General features: G+C 45.3%; 1 protein-coding gene across 8 annotated transcripts in view; it reads right to left on the bottom strand.

The window, feature by feature from the left end:
* Positions 1-4756: 4756 nt before the first annotated feature.
* IGSF9B (immunoglobulin superfamily member 9B) overlaps positions 4757-22326 on the bottom strand; it is a 57267-nt gene continuing 39697 nt past the window's right edge. For 2 of the 8 annotated variants that reach the window (XM_019719067.2, XM_019719068.2), the window contains exons 19-20: positions 18661-18782; positions 4757-16017 (exon numbers count right to left, since the gene is read on the bottom strand). In XM_019719067.2, coding sequence (XP_019574626.1) covers positions 15809-16017; positions 18661-18782 — 331 coding nt within the window. In that variant the 3' untranslated portion in view covers positions 4757-15808. Of the gene's footprint in view, positions 16018-18660; positions 19033-22326 lie in introns of those variants that run through there. The other 6 variants (XR_012492722.1, XR_012492723.1, XM_019719071.2 and 3 more) reach the window with 3 other exon arrangements.

Raw genomic sequence — 22326 nt, 5'->3', positions numbered from 1 at the left:
GCACCCTCAGAAAAGTTAAGTGATTTTCCCAAGTTCATCAGTTTGTAAATGGCAGAACCAAATAAGGATTTCTTCCCCAGGTGGCAGGGGGTGTGGGAAGAGAGAGCAAACTACTGTAAGTAGAGATGGTTTATAGACCGGGGCTAAGGAGTAAAAGAGAAAAGCAGTTTCTCAAGAGCAGAGTAGTCTACAGTCTGGGAATTTATGGTCCTGGGGAAAGGATCCTGCCCACCTCCCTTAACTGATGAAGAAACTAAAGCATCCTGAAATCCTTCTTTAACACCAGGTTTGTACACAGAAGGGTACGAGGCCTCTGATCACAGAGGAAAAGGGTTCAATGGATATAGGGGAAAGGGCCTAAAAGGGGGAGGCTGGGGACATAAAAGGAAATGGGCTAGTTTACAGGTCTGACCTGAGCTGTCTCTGCACCATGTGATCTACATGATGATGAACAGCCCTGTACTGCCCTAGGACCAGCCCGCTTTCTCTCCCAAACCTAAAAGCAAAGGGCCTTGACCTCTGAAATCAGCAATGTCTTGCGGTTTATAAAGACTACGAAGCTTGTCACTTGGGCTCTCCCCTACCATTCTTTGTCACTGTAATTTACTAAATTTCCTCTAAGAAATGTATCGTCATTGCTCGACTGGTTCCAAAGTCTCATTTGCCAGACTCAAGGGGCTATATGACCTCACGTGGGGAACACAAACCTGGGACTGGGTTGTGTCCATCTGAAAGGAAGCCTAAGGGGATAAGTACTGGACTAGGATTAAAACCTGAGGCTTCGTTTTATTTTCTAGGCAACTTCTTGCTGCCTAAAAGCCTTTGTGGAACAAAGAAGGGTATGGAAAAAAGGAAAGGCTGGAATGCGGGGAGGGCGGTGGAAAGAGGAAGGGACGGGAAAAGGAAAGGAACATTGGTTGATTGGCTCACGCCCCTCCCCAATTCCTCTTTCTGAAAAAGACACCAACACCACTTATTTCACTTAACCCATAATATTACTGGGAGCACCAAATGAAATACATGTGAAAGAAATTTTTAAAGCATGGAGCACTGGGTCAACATGAATTTAGGGCCAATTTAAAAAACAGATTAAAGTCCCTTAAATAACATCATTTAACACAGAGAAAGGCCTCTTGACACTAACTGGTTTTTTTTTTCCTCACCACTTAATTTCTTTTTTACCTTAGTTTTGCCACAGAGCTGACAAACCTGCAGGAAAAAAAAAAAGGTCTTTTTTCGGTCCACAATCTCTTCCATGAGAGGCTTCAGGGGACTGTTCTTGGTTCACAGCCTAATGTGGAAGAGTTTGAAGAACTGGTCTTCGCAGAGTGGGTTTGGTAATGTAGGCCACACTCAGTTATATGTAAACAGGAGACTACAATACACTCCATGTATCTGCCTTCAAAAATTAAGACCAAAATGTATAAGCAATACCAAAATATTTTCATTATGGCATGTTAAGAAAAAGGGAAGGCAGAAGAAAGAGAAAATGGAAACTAGGTAGGGATGAGAATTGTGAGAGATAATTTAGAGAAAAGAAAGCTATACAGACACTAGAAGGCTCTCCTGGCGTAACAGCCCATCTTGTGGCTTTTAAAAGGGAATTTTATAGAGAGACTTCTTATACTACGGCAGATGTATTCAAGTTTGTAGATGGACCTATTTTTGTTTTTGTTTGGCTAGTGGGTTGACCGATTTCTTCACTTGGAACTATAGGCATAAACAGGAATACCATATTTTGGTATTTGCCGTCCACCTAGAGACTAAATGAAATTGAAAATAAGCATAGAAGGAGTTGATAAGATAACCAGAGTGGATAAGATAACCAAAGATAGAACAGAAGGAAGAAAGGATTTCAAGAAACAAGATGATGTGATAAGGGAAAGAAAGTATGCTAATTTAGGCAGTTAAATCCACCCAATCAACCCTGGAGATGATAGCATAAGATATGGATGCCTGATAACCCCTTCTAGTCAAAGGAAAGGTAAAAATTCTGTCATAGAAGAGTCATTGCGTATCTGTAGCAATCTTGTGGTTACCACTGTGCTTTCTAATCCCCTCACCTTCCCCCTTATCTCCACCCACCCCTCCCATCTAGCAACCCTCAGTTTTTCCTCTCTGTCTCTGAGACTGTTGCTGATTAGTTCATTCACTTATGCTTTTCTTTAGAGTGTGAGGGATATAAATGATAAATGTCTAACTATTACATTGTTTTGTGCACCTGAAACTAATAAAAAGAAGTTTAAAAAAAAAACAGAGCCATTGCCCCAGATTCTTGTATGTGAAATTTTGCCTAGGGCCAGACTCTGTTAGAGTCGGGGGGCCTCATTTACACAAAATAGAATCAAACCAAAAAACTATCTTCACCACATAATTGAAGAGTCAGTTTATCTTCTCCTAGTTCTTGAAGGTTTCAGGAATTGGAAAAAAATCTACAGCAGTAGACACTGAGATAAGCAACTCCCCTTTCGGTTTTTTGCTCACGTTATCCTCTCAGTGAGGCCCACTCTGAGCACTTTAAACTGTGACCTTCTGCACTTCAGATGCCCCTTATCCTTCTCTATTTTTTTTCCCAAAAAGCACTTATCACCGTATTATATTCTATGTAATTTTCTTATTGCAATAATTGCTTATTGTATGAGGTGTGATCAAAAAATACGGTGAATGCTGCTGCTGAGTGCCATCCAATGAAAAGGCAGGGATCTTCAATACAGGAAGCAGCACGTCAAACCTTAGTAACAGTGTGTGACAAGTTCCAACTTGTTCGATGCAGTCAGTCGGGTGTGAGCTACGTTTGAGAAAAGGTGTGTTTTAAAGTGTGCCTTAAATCATCCTCCATCATGACAACGCTCCGTGTCACACATCGCTTCTGGTATGTAGCAATTTCTGTCAAATAAAAACATTACTGTGTCCACATCCCCCTTATTCACCCGATCTGGCACAGTGCGACTTCTAGTTCCTCCACAGAGTCAAAATGACTTAGGACATCGAGGCAGCCACGACAGCACAACTAAAAATACTCACGAAAAAGGACTTCCAGAACTGCTTCAGAAAGTGGCAAGAATGATGGGATAAGTGTGTTCAAAGCGAGGGGGAGTATTTTGAGGGGGATTAATGGCAATGTGTCTTTTACTGTAATAAAATTTTTTTAAATTTAAACATTCACAGTATTGTTTGATCATACCTCATATGTCTCCCTCCAACTAGAATATAAGCTCTAGAAAAGCAGGAATCTTAATCAATTTTGTTCACTGATGGGTCCCAAGTGAATGGAACAATGACTAACACATATTATACCTTCAATATATATTTGCTCAATGAATGAAAAGTAGTTCCTTAATCTCCAAGCCTCAAGTCCTTTCAGAATCATTTTGAGCCATGACTTTAAATGGGTTGATTAGGGAGACCTAAGCCAGATATGAGATTAGATGACATCAGAAAATATTCCTACGTATAAATAAAAATTAGAAGTGAACTTTTTTAGCAAATGTTTATTTATATCAAAATACAAAACATTTCTGAAGCAAAGTAATGTTACATGAGACACAATTAAATACTAAACTTCTTTTAATCAGTTTAACTTGCAACACTCCCAGGATACCTTCAGGGGCTACACATCTTGTCATGTGATGTGCCTATTTTCCTCTTTTTGTTTGTTTGCTTATGTATGTGTTCTCTTGTTTTGATTTTTAACACACTATATGAACATGCAGTGTTACTGGTGATGAGTTGGTTAGTAGCCGGCAAGCCTGAAAATACCAGTGAGTGGAGCCTGGCCTGGCAGCCTGAACCACAGTAGGCCACAGATTCATTCTTTCCCTAATTGAGTTTGGGGTGTCACTCAGTTTTTAACTGGCAAGAGTGTAAGGCCAAAGGAGTCACTGTGCTCGGCAGCCAGGGCGGGCATTATTGCTTAGGGCCACAGATCAGGCCTGGCTCGGGGGTCATCTCCAGTCAGGTCTCCTTTGTGAATTGGGAGGAGTGGGGGGACTGCCAACCAGAGCCCACTTGGCGGGGTGGCAGCTGGCACAGGCCCAGAACCAGGGCCACAGGACCCTGCAAGAGGAACCCCCTTTTCCAAGACAGAGCTGAGGAGAGCTTCCTCCCTGTCTTGGAAGTCTGATTTGGTGGTTGGAGATGCCTGCCTCTTGGACGGGCCCTTTATAAATGCTTAGAGTTTGCAGACTTTGAAGAAAAAGCACCTGGTGGAGAGTCTAGCTATTTCCATACACCTCCATTTCCTGACAGCAAGGAAAGGGAAGCAGACAGGAAACAGGGGAACGAACATGCTCCCCTTTGCAGTACCACAACCACCCCACTCCCAGAACCAACCTGGATCACCCTTTGTGGCCCCCAGTTAGTGCATTCACTTTGGAATTGTGCACCTGTAAGCACACCCAGACACATATGTACACACACAAACACAGCAGCCCTCACACAGGCATACACATGCACACATACACACAAATGCCTGATTTCCTTTCAGAGTCTACTCAGAAAGCAGAATGGTGTCCCACCTGCATCATCGTCCTCTGATCCGAGGGGTCTCCTTGGCCCACAGGTCCCCAAGACCCAGCCCCAGGCTTGGCACCCGCTGGCATTCCCAGGCTTTTGAGAAGAGGGTGAAAAGAGCAAAGCTCACCAGAGACACGTTATACAGTGTATAGACTGTGTTCATATAAGGCTTTGGTACAGCACCGATTTAATGTTCTTATAGTTTGATTTCTAAGTTGTCTCTTAGAAGAAGAAAAAAAGCTTACTGAAAAAATAGTGTTTTTATTTACTTTGAGTTACATACCTGAAGTTCAAAAAGTAAGCCTCTAGTTACCATTCAAGTTCACACTCAAAGGTGTTCTGTGTGCAGCTGTACAGTTTGTTGGTTTGTCTTTAACAGTTAACCAAAGTCAGTCAACCAATACCATGAAGTCAGCTGCCCATGATAACTGACTTTAACCAGTCCATACATACAGAAAAGAGAGAGAGAACACAAAAGCCACCCCTATGTCTCCCACCCCAAACCCCTAGGGAAAAAAAAATCAAATAAAAGACAAAATACAGCAAATTGTACGGAACCAGTGGGACGAAGGAGGTTCAGCCCAGCTGGCCTCTTCGAGAACAGCACCATAAAGCACCCTAGCGCAGTTATGTTGTAATACTCGACATTCAAGAAATGGAAACGAGGTTTGAATAGTCTTCAGAAGACTTGGCATGGTTGGAGGGTAGCCCCCAAAGAAAGTTGAAAAAGGAAATAAATGAGTTCGAAATGAGAGCCAGAACTCCCACGACGAAACTGATAGTCATGTCCAGACTCATTAGAAAGGAAGAACTAATGCCAGAGGCTACTGGGCATCTAGAGGTATGAAGTTTTTAAGAGGTTTTGGAGAGGCAGCATCGGAAGCCCCCCCACACCCACAATGCCTCGTCACCCCACTTTATATGTCTACAGACCACTGGGTGAGATGAGGAAAAGCAATTCGTACAAAGTTGCCTCCAGGTGTGTGATGGAAGAATTATACCTAGGATGATAAATTTCTCCTGGCCAAGAAGAAAAGTTGAAGATAAAAGGAGCCAAGTGTCACTGATATGAAGCATGATGTGTCCCTTCCAGTCAGTGACTGTGAAAAAGGAGCACCTGGTGAAAGCACACACCATCCATGCCCTCTATCTCTGGCCCCACAGATGGTAGTTAGGAAATTAAATCCGAATGAGACATTAAGACATTTTGAAATTGATGTGCACAACTTGGTAAATGGAGCTTTAAACTGCTATTCTCTCCTAAACCAGCCATTCCCCTTGTAACACCTCCGTCTAAAGTTCCAGCGATCACGATCATTCCATATTGCATCCACTCCCAGTCCCTGGACACTGTAGTTTACTAAACAACAGGAGAGACCCCACACTCCAATACCATGGCCAGTCCCTTACAGACAGGAAGTGTGCTGATAGGTTCTCCTCTTCCCCCTCCTCCTACTTTTATATTGCCCACAGTGGCTCCACTTGAACACCTACACAAAGAGGAGTGGAAGGGCCTAGCAAAAAGCCAAAGAGCAATGGACAAACCCCTCTTCCCCAAGCTACTAGTTAATGTAAAGGGGGAAAAGATAGGGCGTACACTGATCCGTGGGTGAGCAATTCCCAGTGGAACTGTCTGCTCCAAACACTCGTTCCATAGAGCAGAGGTAGCATAATTAAAACAACTTTACAGTGTCCTCCACCACCTGCCAAAGGGAAAAGCACTCAAACTCAATACCCCTTCACTACATGGGAACCAGGGAGTATGGCACAGGCACATGGAACAGCTCGTGTTCCTAGCAGTGGCTGCAGGCCTCAAGGGCTTAATCAGAGCACCTACCCCACCAACCTGTCCATTAACTGAGAGGTTCAAAGATGGACATTTTGCTTATTCCATGTATAATCAGATCTCATTTGATTTGTGCCTTTGTGAAAGACTGGTTCTTCAGAAGAATTAGGGATCTTTGCTGGGCTATCTATCGTTTCCCCTCCAATGTACACTCTTCACCATCTTTCTGAGGGCTCATGGCCAGAATTATGGAAAGGGCAGAAGTAAGCTTTATATCCCCTCCAAGCTCCACAATTTCAAGGTATGCGCTATGTCTCTGGTCTTCACATTTCCTCACATACCTGAGGGGCCTGGTTGGAGGCTGAGGAATGGGATGGGATGGGAATGTGCAGGTCAGTGACTCCTGGTCGCATATGTTTTGATGCCACTGAGGTTTCTAAGGATCAAGCCTTGGGTTCAATGTGGAGAAAAGTAGAATTTTAGTATTAACCCTAGACCTAGTGGAGGTACTAACCCTCTGAGCGGCCTGTGATGCTCAAGTGGTTTATTCTGCTGGTTGCACGTGCACCAGAAGTGGGACAGCACGTATGAAGAGAGGAGGATTGCTCTAAGAGTGAAAAGAACAGTAATGGGTAGTGCTCTTTGTGAGGAGGCTTTGGTAGGTTGAAAGAGATTGCAAGCCGGCAAGGGAAATAGAATGTGCTGCTTTTACTCTTGCTCAACCTCCCTGAAAAATCTTACAAGAAACATCTGGCTGGACTCTCCTTTGGCCTCCTTAGAAAACGGCCAGATTAGTCGCCTCCAAGGATGGACACACAACCACTTGGCCCCAGTAGTGGCGCCCTTCCAGTACTGCATGAACAGAGCCCGTTTTTCCTTCAATATCCTTGGGAAATGGGAAGTGCTTTGAGTGGGCAATCCCAGGGTCTCAAGGACAGTGCCTGAGTCAGGGACAGTGACCCATAAGGTCTACACTGTGGAGGCAGAAGGGTCAGGAGTCAGACTCAAGCTCCACCCCACCCTACTCTTCCCATAATACCCTCAAAATGTTAAAGTAGCCTTTCCCACGGCTGAAGCAGCTGAGTTCCTCAAGTGACCAACCTCCATGAGATAAAAGCTCTTGGGCAGCATGACGTTTGGGTTGGGGAGGAGGGGTTAGTATTGCCTCTTTAATGGACACGCAGGGTAAGAGCAGAGAGATGGCAGCTACGAGTCTCTCCTGGCTGCCTGCACCATCTAGCCCTACATCAGCTTCAAACACATCATTCTCAGCTCTTGGCAAGTCAGAAGAAAGAGCTAGCACCCAGGGGACAACTGCTGAGGTTGCAAGTGCATGGCCCTTGCAGTATATATGAGGTCTTGAATTCTCAGAGAGGTATTCTTCAGGGCACACAAAGTTTCCCGCTCAAACACAAGTGAGCTCCTACTCCCCAGAATCTCCAGTTCTGGGTCAGATTCTTCTGATATATACTGTTCAGTTCTGTAAGTCTTAAGCCAGGTGCCAGAAGGAGTTTCCCCCTGGCCCCACCCTCCCCATTACGCCCAAATGTCTTCTCTCACTCCTCATCCTCCACTCAGTGCCCCAGAATTGGACCATTCCGTTTCCAATGCCATCTTATTTTCCAATTAAAAGAGTAACTGAGAAAAGCATATATGATATATTTATACTAGATATCACATTCACACTGGTTCCAAGAAACTGCAGCAAGAATAAGCAGGGTGTTCTCCAAGATTGAACCCATGCAGTCAGCCACACAAAGCTATCGTGAGATGCCTCCCTCTCGCTGCAACACCCTCCAGGAGTGCTTGAGTCAAAGTGCTACAAACCAAGTCAAGTATTGTAAGCCCCTAGGTAATCTTCACTTCCTCTTTTCTAACGCTGCTGAGTCCGATTCCTTCAGAGGAACTGAGTACCAACCCACAGCAACATGGGGATGGATTCAGCTCTCTATCCTCACTACGTTAAGCACCTGCGCCAAAGCATTCAAGCTACAAGAAATATTGTGGACCCCAGTTTGGGGGCTATTAGTCCAGGAGCTCCCACAACCTACAGCTTACTTGTCTTTTCTGCAAGTGGACTATTTGTTTTGTTGTTTTAAATTTTTTCATATATACACATTTCCATCAGAAATACCCAAGCAACTCTGAATAGTGTCTCGAAGGAAGAAGCGTAGAGGAAGGATGGGGACGGAGCGGCGTCAAGGCATGAGCTAGAATCTCAGGCCACCTGGGAAGGTGGTCCTGCTCCAAACATCTATAAGCACAGGTATAAAAATAAAGCAAACTATGACTTCATATAGATATATAGATATATAGATAAGCTAGCTAGATAGACTTTATATAGGTTTGCTGTCTATGTATATATATGTGCTGAGGGCACCAGCCCCCACTCCTCTGGCCCAGCTTTATTCTCCTGCCCTCCCCTTTCCCACTCCCGAGATGTCTCATGTGCCTGAAGCCTCCCACTCACAACTACTGCCTTGTGTCTACCCGCCCCCTTACATAAGTTCCCCTGTCTCCTTAAAATAGAACAAATTATATATATTTATATAATTTTATTTACAATCTCCATAAAAAATACACTAAAGATCGTGTATTACTAATTTCACCCTCCTACCAAAACAGAGGTTGCCTAGCAGAGAATGAGTCAACTAAAAAGAGGCCTGATGCTCCTCAAGCGAATCAGTGTGTCCCTAAAAACCTCTTCTACACACACACACACACACACACACACCACACAACAAATACCCACACAACACACACAAACACCCACACACCACAGGACATACATACACACCCCATACACCACCAACACACACACACACCACACCACACCACAAACACACCATCCACACAATCTCATACACATACTCTTACTTGCTGAGCCCAGGAAAGGAACACAGAATAGACAGCTGGCTGGAGGTTAGAGACCAGACTGAGAACCTGGTAACCGCAGAGGGACAGGTGAGAAAATCCTATTTCTCTTACCCAGCCAGGACACAGTCTACTTATGACCGACCTCTGATTATTCATAGTAGGCAATATAAATATTTGTTGATAGAGTGATTGACAATGTCCATTCCAAAGATTGCAACATGACCATGAGGAGGTCTATTCCCCTCTACTGGAAACAAGGTTTCATAGATGCCCTAAGCCAAAGGAAGCAAAAAGGCCTTAAGCCCTCACGACCAATATGAGGAGAGTTGGCATTTGCCTCTTCCATCTACATATTTGATAACCCCACACATAGCCCAAAAGCATGCTTGTGGTATTTCTAAGGCTGAAAATGCAAATCCCCCCTCCCAGCCCAAACTTCCTCCCCTCCCAGATTCCCAGCCCAACCCAACCACCTCCCCATTGTAAACCATGCACAAATTCAAGATCCCTGGAGCCATAAAGAAGTGGGGTGAGGAAGGAAAGGGAACCTAATTGGTGTGTATACGGGGTGGAAGGGAAGAGCTTGCCCTAATTCCTAAAATAAACCCAGGAAACCCAGTGCCAGGGAGAGGTGGAGCATATTTCCTAAAGACCAGGCCCAGACAGACATTAATATCACGTGTAGTGGGATGGGAAAGGCAGAGGGCCACGGGACCAAGGACAGGAACTGAGAATTTGTACCACTCTAACTCCCTAACCTAGCTCTCCGGGCCAGTGGTACAAAGCTGACAACTATGTCATCATCCCTTTTCAGAAACCCTATTTATTACTATGGAGCTACCACAGAAGAGAAAATCCAAGTGATTTCAACTGCTGCTTGCTGCTTTACCAAAATATCTAGCAATCAAGGTACTCTCACTCTTCCTTCTACGAGGCAAGGCCAGCCATTAATGATGTTTGTATTAAGGCTTAATTGCTCCTTACCCTACACAGAAACCTTTGGAGTGTAGAGGTGTCTTTGGATCAGACTCAATCTATTGTGAATTATTCTATCAACTTAAAATGAGGTCATGAACACACTTCTACCCTCTCAGCAACCCAACACACAAAACATCTGGTGGGTTTATTGTATTTGCTCATGAAAGCCTTATTGGAAAGTACAGACAGAGCGGCCCAGAAATAAAACACTGGACCAGTGTGGCCTCACTACCAGCCAGAGGGAAGGGTGGTAATAGACACCCCTAACCAAACCAAGTTGCTAAGAGTGCTGACGTCCAATCTGAGCTTTGATCGTTGGTTTACTGACTTCTTCTAAAGAAGAGATTTTTAATTCTGCCTCTTGATCTGAAAGTTGGAAGATTTGGAGACAGCAAAGAGGACAGAGGCATGGCTGGTGTGGCATCAGGGTAAATCTCTTTCCCCTCTTATGTCAACCAGACTGGTAGCCCTGAACTATCAAAGTAAGAGAAACTGAGGACAAACCTCTAAGTAGAAAGCCGCTGTGTAGCTTCATGGTCTGAAGGCAGTCTCTGTACCTCAATAGGAAAGGGTAATAAATGCAAAAGTCAAACCCCAGTCCCTCCTGTCCATCACCAGCAGCAAAGTCTCAGGAACAGTGTCAGATCATGCAAGGCCACCTGCCATTTCTGCTTATGAGAACAAACACACGAAGCTCACAAGAATGATTCTTCCTTCTCCACTGACGCAGAACTGGTGATAGCCTGGGGAATCTCAAGACAACTATCTTAGCTTTGGGCCTGAGGAGACCCCAATAACAAATAGATAAAGTTGAAAGACATCACAAAAATATGTCCATGTTTGGTTTGGGCACTTAGTGTTATAGGCTAATTCTAGCAGAAGCAAGGAAGTCTAGCTAAGGAGCAAGACCTCTTCCAAGATCCAGTCTGGGCCTATGTGCCAAGACTCCAGCCCCACAGTCTTTTTGCAATAACAGTATCACCCTCCCAAAACTGCCCCCAAAATGAACTTCATTGCCACCCCTTCCCCACCTGCCCTCATCACAGGGTAATCACTCCTCTTCCATTCCTTAGGATGACCTCCAACCTGTATGCTGCTCCCTAAGTGGTAACTAAGTTATCATGTGCCCCAGAGAGAAAGGTTAAGGCTGTCCCCTGGCTTTGTCCTCACTGTCTTATCCCAGGATCCCCACTTTCTACTCCATGACTGCCCTAACTCTCTATTCCCCTTTCAGCCTCATAGATACCTGGCAAAAGATCTTGACCTCCTCTCTCTGCTCCAGCTCTCTAACTCCCCCTTCTGAAACACCTATGCAATTAATTACCTACCTATTCTTGATCTGGATATTAACACACCTCCTGGGCCCTCTCTCCAAAGCAACAAGTACAGCCCCAAGGGGCTCCGTGCCTCCAGCCTGCTGAGCCTGCCTCCCTTTATTCTGGAGAAGATAGAAAGGCAGAGCTGGGCCAAACAGGCCTGGTGAGAATGTGGACTCTTCCCAGAGGGAACCACCCATCTCCACCCTCGGGCTCCTTCCTGCTGCTCCCCAGAAACCCCTGTGATGCGCCCCAAAGCTCCTTTACATGCAAGCAAAGCAAGCCCAAGATTAACCTTTTCTTATGTTTCTCTACATAATAATAAAATGTACTTTATGTACAATTCTTCCCCAACCCACCCCAACTTCCAAAAAGGTTTTTTCTAACAACACTGGAAGAAACAGCTCCAGCCACACACACCTCAATCCTAGATTCTAACCCTGGGGAGTGGCAAAGTCGCCCTGGTGCTCAGTGAAGTCTGTTTCTTCCCTGAAGCTACTGTTTTGTCAACCTTGACAAAAAAAAAAAAAAAAAAAAAACCTAGTCAGGAAATTCTGAACTCTACCCAGTTTCCTCTGCATGAAAAAGGCACAGGAAAACAACTGAAATCAGTTCAACCCCAAATATTTTCAATCCTAAGTCAAAAATAAAGGCAGAACATTTAAAAATATTAATAATTTCTCACCTCCATCCACTCCTGCTTGAGATTCCCCCAAGAGCATTATCATGGGACATAGGCCCCTCCTCAAATGGGGACACAGACCCTGCTAGTCCTGTGGGATGAAGCAGCTTTCCTGCTGAGAAAGTGGAATCTCAAAAGGCCCCTCACAACCCCGCATCTCTCAGGAAAGGAAAGCTGCTAGGGAGAAAGACTGGGAGATGTGGTTGGCAGAGTTCACCAGCAGAGGCGGGGCCATAGCAACAAATGACAATCCACAAACATGACCCCTCTCCTGCCATGAAACCCATTCACTGTGGTCAGCCAGCAAATCAAGACACAGGACTCCCCTTCTCCTTATTGCTCATTTTCTTTCCCCAAATAATTGCAGGCTCAGATCCCCCTAAGTGCTTTCAGCCTCAAGCCCCTTCTAGAAGCATCTGACCCTTTTCCTGGTCTGTGAAATCACCTATGGCTGAAACAGCCATAATTTCCAGTCAGAATGCAGAATGGAGAAGCAGACAAAAGACTGAGACACAGGAATAGATTTTTATCTGAGTTACTTCTTACTTCTATTGCAAGGCTACCAGACCACAAAAGGGGAAGTTTGGAAGACATTTGATCTCCCACACGGTGGATCATGAAAGTCCTAGGAAGCTTAATAGTGCTCATTGCAATTGTTCAAGGGCAGAATACAAAGGACATTTGGTCCCTAGCAATGGCTACACCCCCATCATGCACACATTCACAACCACACATGTGCACACACCCAGCACTTGTGTGTCTGTGACACCTTGACCCTCCATCATATGGACAGAGGGGGCCGTGTTCTGCCAATTTCCATCACAGTCCTTAAAGGAAAGACCGAAATAGCTCCCAGGGGTGTAGGAAGGCTGCTGGCCTTCAAAGACACTGTCGCAAGAAGGAAGCCCTCTTGGGAGGAGGAATGAGTCGGAGGCCGTTGAGAGAGGTTGGCCTTGTGTTCCCCAGCCTTGGGCATGCCCAGCGGAGCTGCCACCCAGTGGCCAGCACAAAGCAGTGCTCCAACCATTTGGTCTGAGGTGCTGAGCAGTAAGGGGCACTGCCAGTGGAAGAAGGAAGGAGTCAGCACCTTTGTTAGCACTGGCGATAGCTCACTGGTGGATCCCCCGAGTTAGCCATAGTCGGAAGTACCTCAGCCGGAGTTTGGCTCTCAGCCCTGTATGACATCCTAAAGAAGCAAAGCCTTCTACCTCACCTTCTCCTCTTCTTTTATAACCTACAGGGCCTAGAATTCCCAGCACGGAGCTTAGAAAGTTTGGACTAACTCATCCTGAAGACCTATAGCCCTGGCATCTACATTCACATTCCAGCCAGGATCTGGCCTAGAGTGAGAAATGGCATGCCCTGAAGAGTAGACAGGGGCTACCAACTGACACGGTATGAGGCCCCACATGCCCTAGGAATGGTATTCAGTGAGTCACACTGATCGGGGTACTGTGACAGAGGTAGTGCTGCCTCAGGAAAGACAGTCACCCAACCCTCTGCTCTTCGGTTTTGCTGGCGCTGCCTCCCAGTGGTAAAGTGGACTTAGATGCCCAGAGAAGTGCGCTAGCTGGAAGGTCCAGGTTCCACCCCAAGGTTGTGGGTCCAGCCCCAGAGAGATGAGGCAGTCAACAAGATAAGGGCCAGAAACTGCCACTTTCCCCCTCTTCACCATGGCTCATTGTGTTCAGAAATGAACTGAGGCTGTGCGACTTGCATGGCAGAACCCCATGGGTGGAACTGGTCCCCATTCGCTAGGCGACAGAAAAGAAGGACTAGGGTCTGTGTGGCAGAGAACTCATCCCTAAAATGGAAGCTCCCAGCAAGGAGCAGCTTCCTGGCTCTGAGGTCCAACCTGGCCGAGGTCACCGGGCTGAGCCACTGCAACTGCAATGAGACTTGCAGATGCCTCCAATGCCTTGACTTGGCCAACATCGAAGCAGGTAACTGGGGAGAGGTGGATGTCCCCAAACCCACCAAGACAGCAGCACCGAGAAGGAAATACTTCAAAGAACCTGATAGCCGCCTTTATTCTGTGGCAGCTAGAAGGGCAGGCTCCTACACAAGAAGAAGGCAAGAGAAACCAGATGCACCCCCATCTACCCTCAGGGCCGTCTGCCCTGTGCTTGGGCGGCACCATTATCTTGCTAAAAGAGCGAGAAACAGACATCTTTAGTTGTTTTAAGATGACCTCATGGAAGCTTCTGGGTGCTGACAATTTGAACTAGGACAAGACTTTGGCAGAGAAAGGCTTACCTACCACCCCTTCCACCTTCATTCCCAGGCCTCAGCCAGTTCCACTTAAATAGAACTGGGGAAAGAGAGGGGATCCACAGCACCCCCAGAACCCAGAAATCTGAGGCATCCTAGGTTCATCTGCTGCCATCCTGTTGGAGCTGGGGTCCACAGGGTGGAGGGGGGTCCAGGGCAGAGACGAGCCTGCAGGCAGCATGTGGAGAACACGGAAAGGAGCCACCGGCGGGCTCCCCACAAGTGGCAATTAATCAATCTGGGAAATTAGCTTCCACAAAAGGAAAGGAGGAACCCAGTCAGCAGCTTTGGAACAGCACTCCAGAGGGTGCCGAGCCAGAGGCTGAATATAAATAGAGCAGCAGCAGCTTGGCGATCAGCGCACACGGCTCCAGAATGGGAAGCCCTTTGGACCCAAGGCTCCAGGCCCTGGCTCTACCCGAAAGCACTGACGGATGAGCTCCAGTTTGTGCATCAGGGCCTGCCTCTCAGCCCTACTGTGAAGCAGCTTCTACTTCTGAGCCAGAGTATGCAAGGAAGATGTCAGTCTGCCCTTTGCCTGCCACCCTTTCTCCACCCAGGAACCAAGAAATAAAGGCTTGTGTTTAGTTCTGTGGTAACTCATTGCCCAACTCCCAGTGCAGGCAGCTGGAAATCATAGCAAGCTCCAGTGTCTGCTCTGGGTGGGAGAAAGTAGAGAGTCAAATGGTGAATTCAGCTGAGAAGGCATGAATCCTATTTCAGAAAGAATAATCCCCAAGACAGACATCAGGGCACCCAGCCAGGTCTTTGCCTGTCCTACTCACAAGCCCCACCTGTCTGCTGCCCTCTTCCTCCTTCTTTCACTGACCACAGAAATAAACAGCACTTTGCTTCAATGTACATATATATACACATAGAGAAACCCACCAACTACATACCTATGCATCTGTATCTATATCTATATATATGTAGAGTTAGGAAGGCAGGATGGAGGTTCAGTCCTCTCCTAGGACTTAAAAACTGAAGCAGAAGCAGAGAGCAGTAAAAGCCATTGCTTTCCTCTTCTTCACTTCCAAAGATCTTTAAAGAGGTGAGAGAAATCAGTCTAGTGAAGGGGGGAGTGGTGGGGAGGAGGAAGATTTCTCCCTGTCCCCACTTCACTTTCTGATCTCCACCCATAGCCAAAATGTCTGCCCTAGCCCCATGTCCCAAAGACGAGGCCAGCTGGCCAGGACTTGGAGGAGACTCCCGCTCTGGCCAGAGAGAGAACAGAGAGAACAACGGTGTGAGCAGCCCTCAGAACTACCGGCCATGCCATGCCTCCACTGATGAGGAAGACGAGACCCCAGCACCCATCACCACGTGTCCCTCCCTTGCGCTCAGCCCAGCATTCTCGCTCTGGGAGCACTTAGAGTTGTGTTGTCACAGGAGAGTGGCATGGCCGGGGTCATCATGATCCATGCTGTTGAGAATCGCCTTCTGGTCTTCTGGAAGCTGGCGGTGGCACAAGTCTGAGAGGCGGGCAAAGGGGTCTGGCCGAGAATGTCTCTTCTTCTTTCGGAGACAGACAGCTTCATCGGGCCACAGAACCTGAGAGTTTGGAAGCTGCTGAGCCTGGGAGGCAGGACCATCTAGGAAGGAAGAAGAGGTGCATGAAACAGATGAAAAGAAAAGAAACTGAGTGAAAAGGAAGATTGCAGCCTCACACACTCACCAGGGCACATATTCTGAGTTTCTGGTATTAAACAAAGGGATCACCTGAGAATGTGGGGACCAGAGCAAACAGTAGCAGAGAAACCACCTTCTTCACCACCAGGGCCACCAATACCCCAAGTGTGCTCCTCTAGTTCTCACGAAAGCTAAGAAAGTAGGGTGCATCTAGTCAATCAATATTTATGTTTTATTTAATAGTAAGTATATTTATTTAATATCTTTTGTCTAGTACTTAATATTCTTTTTATTAAAAAAAGTGTTACTATATCATTTTTTAATGCTTCCTGGGTCTGAGGCATCATCCTAGGTACTGGGGTTGGAACTCAAAACATTTGTTTCATCCTCCACTCCTTTCTCTCCCCAAAGCTATGATGGATCTCAGTTCTACGCAGTGGAGTCAGCATGGCCCTTCCAGACTCCAGGGCCACTCCTGTGCCTCACGGCCCTTCTGGGGACACAGAGAGAAAGCCCTTGCTTTATAGAAGATTATATGTTAGTGTGGGGTGGGGAGGAAGAGACAAAATGTAAAGACTTTTAAAAGTACAGAAATAAAATTTTCAAATACTGTGAGTGCTACAAAAAAAGGTAAAAGAGGGTTATGAGATAGCAACTAATGGAGGCACTGCTACTCTCTGGAATAACTCTTGAGTTGAGTCAAATTATGAGCTTTCCCAAGATCTGAGAAAAAAGTGTACCAAGCAGAAGGAATGGCAAGTGTGAAAACCCTGAGTGAAGAGCAAATGTCACATATTCTGGAGACAGAAGGATGGCCACCGGGGCTAAAGCAGAAGGAGCAGAGGAAGTGAGGCAGGGAAGATAGACAAGGGTATCATCAGAAGTTCGAAATCTGTTCTGGTTTCAGTGGGAAGTTTCTGGAAGGTTTTAATCAGAAGTTTGTGTGTATGTGTGTGTGCATGCCCCTGACCAAAGGAGAGAGTATGCTATTACATTTTCTAAAGATCACTCTAGTTGCTGTTTGTACAATGTACTGTAGAAGTGGTCAGGATGGAGGCAGGAAGACCATTTGGGAAGCTGTTTGAATAGTCAAGGCGAGAGATAAGCATGAGTCAGAATTTAGTTTTAGCAGCGAGACAGGAAAACAGTGGTCAGATTCAGGATCTGTTTTGAAAGGTGAGCCAACAGACCTTACCAAATGGATTGGACGTCAGACATAAGAGCAAGAGAAAAATCAAGAATCACGGCTGACGTAACCTGAGCAACTGGGTTGGTATCAGCCGTTTACGAAATTAGGGAAAAACTGAGAAGAAGTAGATTTGGAGAGGACTGTCAATAATTCTGTTTTGGACATCATAAAGTCTTATAAAACACCCAAGTACATGTTCAGCAGGCATCTGGAAATATGAGACTTGAGCTCCTGGAAGAGATCAGGGCTAAAGACATATTTTGGAGTTGTTAACACGTAAGGGGAAAGGACCACTGTAAACAGAACAAGAGAGAATATTGGCATCTGATGTGACTTTTTTGTAAAGAAGGAGGAGGAAGAGGAGGAGGAGAAAAAGGAGGAGAAGGAAAGATAGATGATAGATAGATAGATAGATAGATAGATAGATAGATAGATAGATAGATAGATAGATAGATAGATAGATAGATAGATAGATAGATAGATAGATAGATAGATAGGTTTTAAACTGAAATGAGTTTACATGAGTTGAAAATTCAGCTTTGGGCTCCAATTTCCCACCTAAACCCAAAAAATTCATTTCCTTTTTCTCTGCCTCAGTATTCCCATCTATAAACTAATAGGATAATAGCACTGCCCAAAAGCTAAGTAAGAAATAAGCGCTCACATTCTCCCCAAGATTCCAGGGGCCTCTGTATAACACTTTTCCATAACCCAGTCTCGAAAGAAAGTTACTCTACAGTAGTTATTAAAGATCTGCCAAAAAACCATTCAGCAGTCCTGTCTGACAGCTTGTCACATTCCTAAAACAATTGGTAAAAAGTAGTACATGATAAATATTAACGAATTTTCAACATCTGAAAAGGGGCTGAATAGAGGTGTCTGTCTACAAGGTGAAGAGATTTTACTCTATCTCATTGAGAAAAACCTGGTCAACCTGCAGAAGCTGGGTCCATGCCACAATGTCCCCTAAGCACTGAACAGGACCCCATAATTCCCATGACCAGCTAGAAGGCTTGATACGCTAGCAAGGAAATACATAAGGTGTATTACAGAATTGAAAAAACTAAGATACTACTTATGTTATAAAAAAAATACATTAAAACAATATAATATCTTTTCTAAAGGTACACACCTGTGCACAGAAAGGTTCTGAAAACACACATAGCACTGAAAGGGATGGTTTCCAGATAGGAGGAAACAGAAATGAGAGGACAACCAAGAGATTTTAACCTCATCTTTCTCATTTTTTCATGAAAATTATATTTGTGTATTACTTGAAAGTTAGTGTTAAAGAGAAACAAAGAACTGGTGGATTCAATTCTAGACACAACCCAAGGTTGAGATCCTGAGCCAAACAATCCCATAAAAACGGCCGGCAAAGTAGAAAAAGAGGAGCATGGCATCTCCCGCCATTTACCAGATCGTTTCTTTGACTTCGAAGAGCCCTTGGATGACTTTTTGGGCTTCTTTATTCGTTGGTATTTCAGAGCCTCCAGCCTCTCAGGTGCAGCAGCATCCCCGGGTGCAGGTGGATGGGTTCTGGAAAGGGACAATTAGAGAGGCACAGGTCAGTTCCCAGTACAGGGAGCTTTTGATGCGGGACTGGAAGAAAGGCAAATAGCTGGCCCATAGGAGGACAGAGTACAGTTCAATGGAGTCCCAGGTGTCCACAAGGGTTCCTTGACACCTGTCTTTCTATTGTTCCTGGAAGGGAGAAAGCCTAGTAGAAAGCTCCAGCAGTGGGAGGCCTACCTCAGACGGAAACGAATCTGTAGAGCAATCAGAAGACCTAGAAAAGGGAGAGAGAGAGACTTTAATAGGAAGCCCCGTCACACAGAACTCAAGCTGGGAAGAGTAAGGTCAGAGAAGGAAGCAGCTTCAACTCCTGAAGTTCTTAGGAACCATCACAATCAAGACCTTTAAATGAAAAGGAAAAGAGCAGATTAAAGCAGGAGGTGAGTAACTCCAACCCCAATTAACTGTCCTCCCCTAGAAAAAAGAAGGCCAAGGCCAAATAAGAAACCCGGCTTCACTGGTGTCCTTCTGCTCCATCTACAAGATCTAGGCAGCTAACAGCAACAAACACTTGTCATCTACCAACATTTCAGCAGGACTGTCTCCATGACCCTCTGCAGATTGGGCTCAGATTTCTTCAGTCATGTTAAGAGAATAGTAGAGGGTGGAAGGAGATCACAATTGTTAGTGTCCAAAACTGGCAGCCTTGCAAAACCCATGACATCTGTAGCTAGTATCCAGTGAATCTCTATATTTTAAGATTTAACAAAGAAACCGAGGTTGTTAGGAGAGACCATGTGTATAGGTTTCTTTTTCTCCCCCAGTTGAGTGGATGTTGCCATTTGCCTGATAGATCAAATGCATGGTTAGTCAATGATTTAATTGAAGCCTATGCAGCCCAGGTGACAAAGGGGACCAAAGAAAGCTGAGAGGATAGGCTATCTGTGACAATCTGTGCATATTGGAGAGAATTTTTCAAGAGTCATACAAGAAGAAAATCTAGAAGGTATGTTATCAATGGCATTTCTTCTCAAAATAAGCCAAACTTGGAGCCTGAGAAAGCAAGGGGGAAACAGACAGACAGGTCACTCTTTCCTTCTCACCAGTGCTGACATTAGCACACAATCAGGGAAGCAGAGACATTCTAGGGCCGTGGTGGACTGAGATGAAAAACACTCTGCCTCAGTCCCCACATCTCCCTCTTCCATCTCCATCCCAATTGGTTTGGGGTGTATCCTGATTAAGAAGAACAGATAACCCTGTGAGGGGAAAAGAAGTTCCCAATGGTGAGCAAGCAGTCCAAAGTATTTTTAAAAATGACAGAGGGATGGCAAGATTGCAGTTGCATTGCCCCAACAATGGGTATCTTTGTAGGAATGAGGGAAGAAAAAACTTACAGACTAATTGTAGGTAAGCCTCTGGTCTCTGGGGTTTCCTGTATTAATTGGCAATGAAGCAACCTTCATCTTCTTTGATGGATGTCATCATTCCACAGCACTTCAATAAACAAAGTATCAAGAAGCTCCTCCAAAGTTCAGGTCAGAGACAACTTCTTGATTTTCCCCTGATAGCACGGAGCTAAGAAGTCACACCTACATGTGCACACAGGCACATACACAGTCTCATAGAGAAGTAGTCCACTCACCATTAGAAGTCAGGTCTTCTACCCCCAAAGACCCAATCTGCCAATTCCCCATTCCTTCCTCTTTCACAAACTGCACAGTCTACCCACAGAGATCTATACAGCAGCAGCAGCAGCAGCGGCAGCTGGAAGGGAATTTGGAAGGCGGGCAAAGGATGGAGATGAGTAGGGCGTGAGGGGGCTGGTGGAATGTCCTCACCCCCTTCTCATCCTTGACTAAGGCTTCTCATGCTGCCTAAAAGGAAAATCAAAGATATGAATCTACTGTTCAGTTTATCTGTCTCCTGGTGCCACCGAGCCAGCCTCTTCAGAAGAACCATACTGATGAGTGATGTGTGGTCTGAGGAGGCGTACGACAAGCAAGTGGACCCAGGGAACAGTGCTATAAAGACATAATCCAGGGTGTTTCACTAGGGCATGAGAGAAACCCGGAAAATTCCTATGGATCCTCCAAGCCAGGTGAAACTTCCAGGGATGTTTTTATTATTACAATCAACAAATTGTTACCATTATCATTTTTATCATACAGAATTTATTTACCACTTACCATGCCAGGCACCGATTTATGTTCCCTATGATAATTTTCTTTAATCTTTACAACAATCCTAAGAGGTAAATACTACATTGACCCCATTTGTCAGATGGAGAGACTGAAGTTAAGCCAGGTAGCTTGTCCAATAATCCATTTATTATGTGGTAGAGCCAAGACTGTCAACACTAGGCTAAACTGTTTTTCCAACTTCTTCCTAGTAACGCAGGGATAGAAGCTACATCCAAAAAAAAAAAAAACACTGCTTCCACACATCATCTGAGAAAGTCATCTGCCCCAGAATGCACTAGCTGTAACAGTCACTGATGTTCTCAGCTGGCTGCTTTAGGCAAAAATTCTCAAACAGTAAATCCATTGAGGAGGATAAGCCAGTTTACCCTCGTGAAAGAGCCAAGCTCCAGCCCTTCCAGGACACCTGCTGTCCACCTGTTTTCGCTTTTGGCTCAGCACTCAGACACAGAAACATGACAGAAGAAGGCTCCTGGAGGCACAAAGACACAATCCCAATGCAGGAGAAAAACATAAACAAGTGTCCAGAAGGACAGGAGGGAGGGGGGAAGGGGGCAAAATGGGTCTTTATTTTTAGCAAATTATACAGAAAAGACATATGAAATGGGGTCCAAAAGACTTTACCTGCAGTGTGTAAAGCCCTTTGGAATCAACTTGGCTCCCTTTTCTAGGAAGGGTGACCATGTCCCCTGTCAATGTCAAGCCCACCTGGGGGATCTTCAGGTAATGAAGCTTTTGGTGCTGGTGTCTTTTAGACAGTAGGAAGCATGGGTTAAGCAGTTCCATCTACCCCTGGAATAAAATTGGCAAGTAAACTTGAGGTTGACCCATAGGTGACCCTCTCAGAACTGAATCCAGCCCTGGGCTCTCCAGGAAGTTGAGGCCCCAGTTCTCTTTCTAACCAGACTCAATTCTTCTCAAACATGCAGGAATTCTGCAAACTCTGTGGTGCTCCTTCTGCCAGGAAGAAAAAGCATTACTGAAAGGTGAAGACCTCAAAGCCTAGGGTTATTTCTGGATCTTCCATACCTGTCTTCCCCATAAACGGCAGTTTTCTATCCCAGTGGTGTTCCTTTGCAATTCAGAACTACCAAAAATAGCCTGGAATTTACTCTCGTTTTTTTCTCTCTCTTCATAAAATCCATAGAAAACCCAAATCATGACCATTCAGCTAAGCTTTCCTTAGCTGCTTAGCTCTGTGCTGACCCAGAGTAGTGGAAGAAAGACACAGCCTGATTCAAAATGCAGGCAAATTACAGGACAGGAAAGTCAAAATCCAAAATCCATTAAGGACATTTCCTGCCCTTAATGCCTGAATTGCTGACCGTTCTGACCCAGTTTGCAGCTATCTTCTAGTCAACAGGCAG

The sequence above is a fragment of the Rhinolophus sinicus genome, linkage group LG16, assembly GCF_036562045.2.
Source record: "Rhinolophus sinicus isolate RSC01 linkage group LG16, ASM3656204v1, whole genome shotgun sequence".
In the NCBI taxonomy this organism is placed as follows: Eukaryota; Metazoa; Chordata; class Mammalia; order Chiroptera; family Rhinolophidae; genus Rhinolophus; species Rhinolophus sinicus.
Note: the sequence above shows the minus strand (reverse complement) of the source record. Positions and strands in the feature narration are given on the sequence as shown.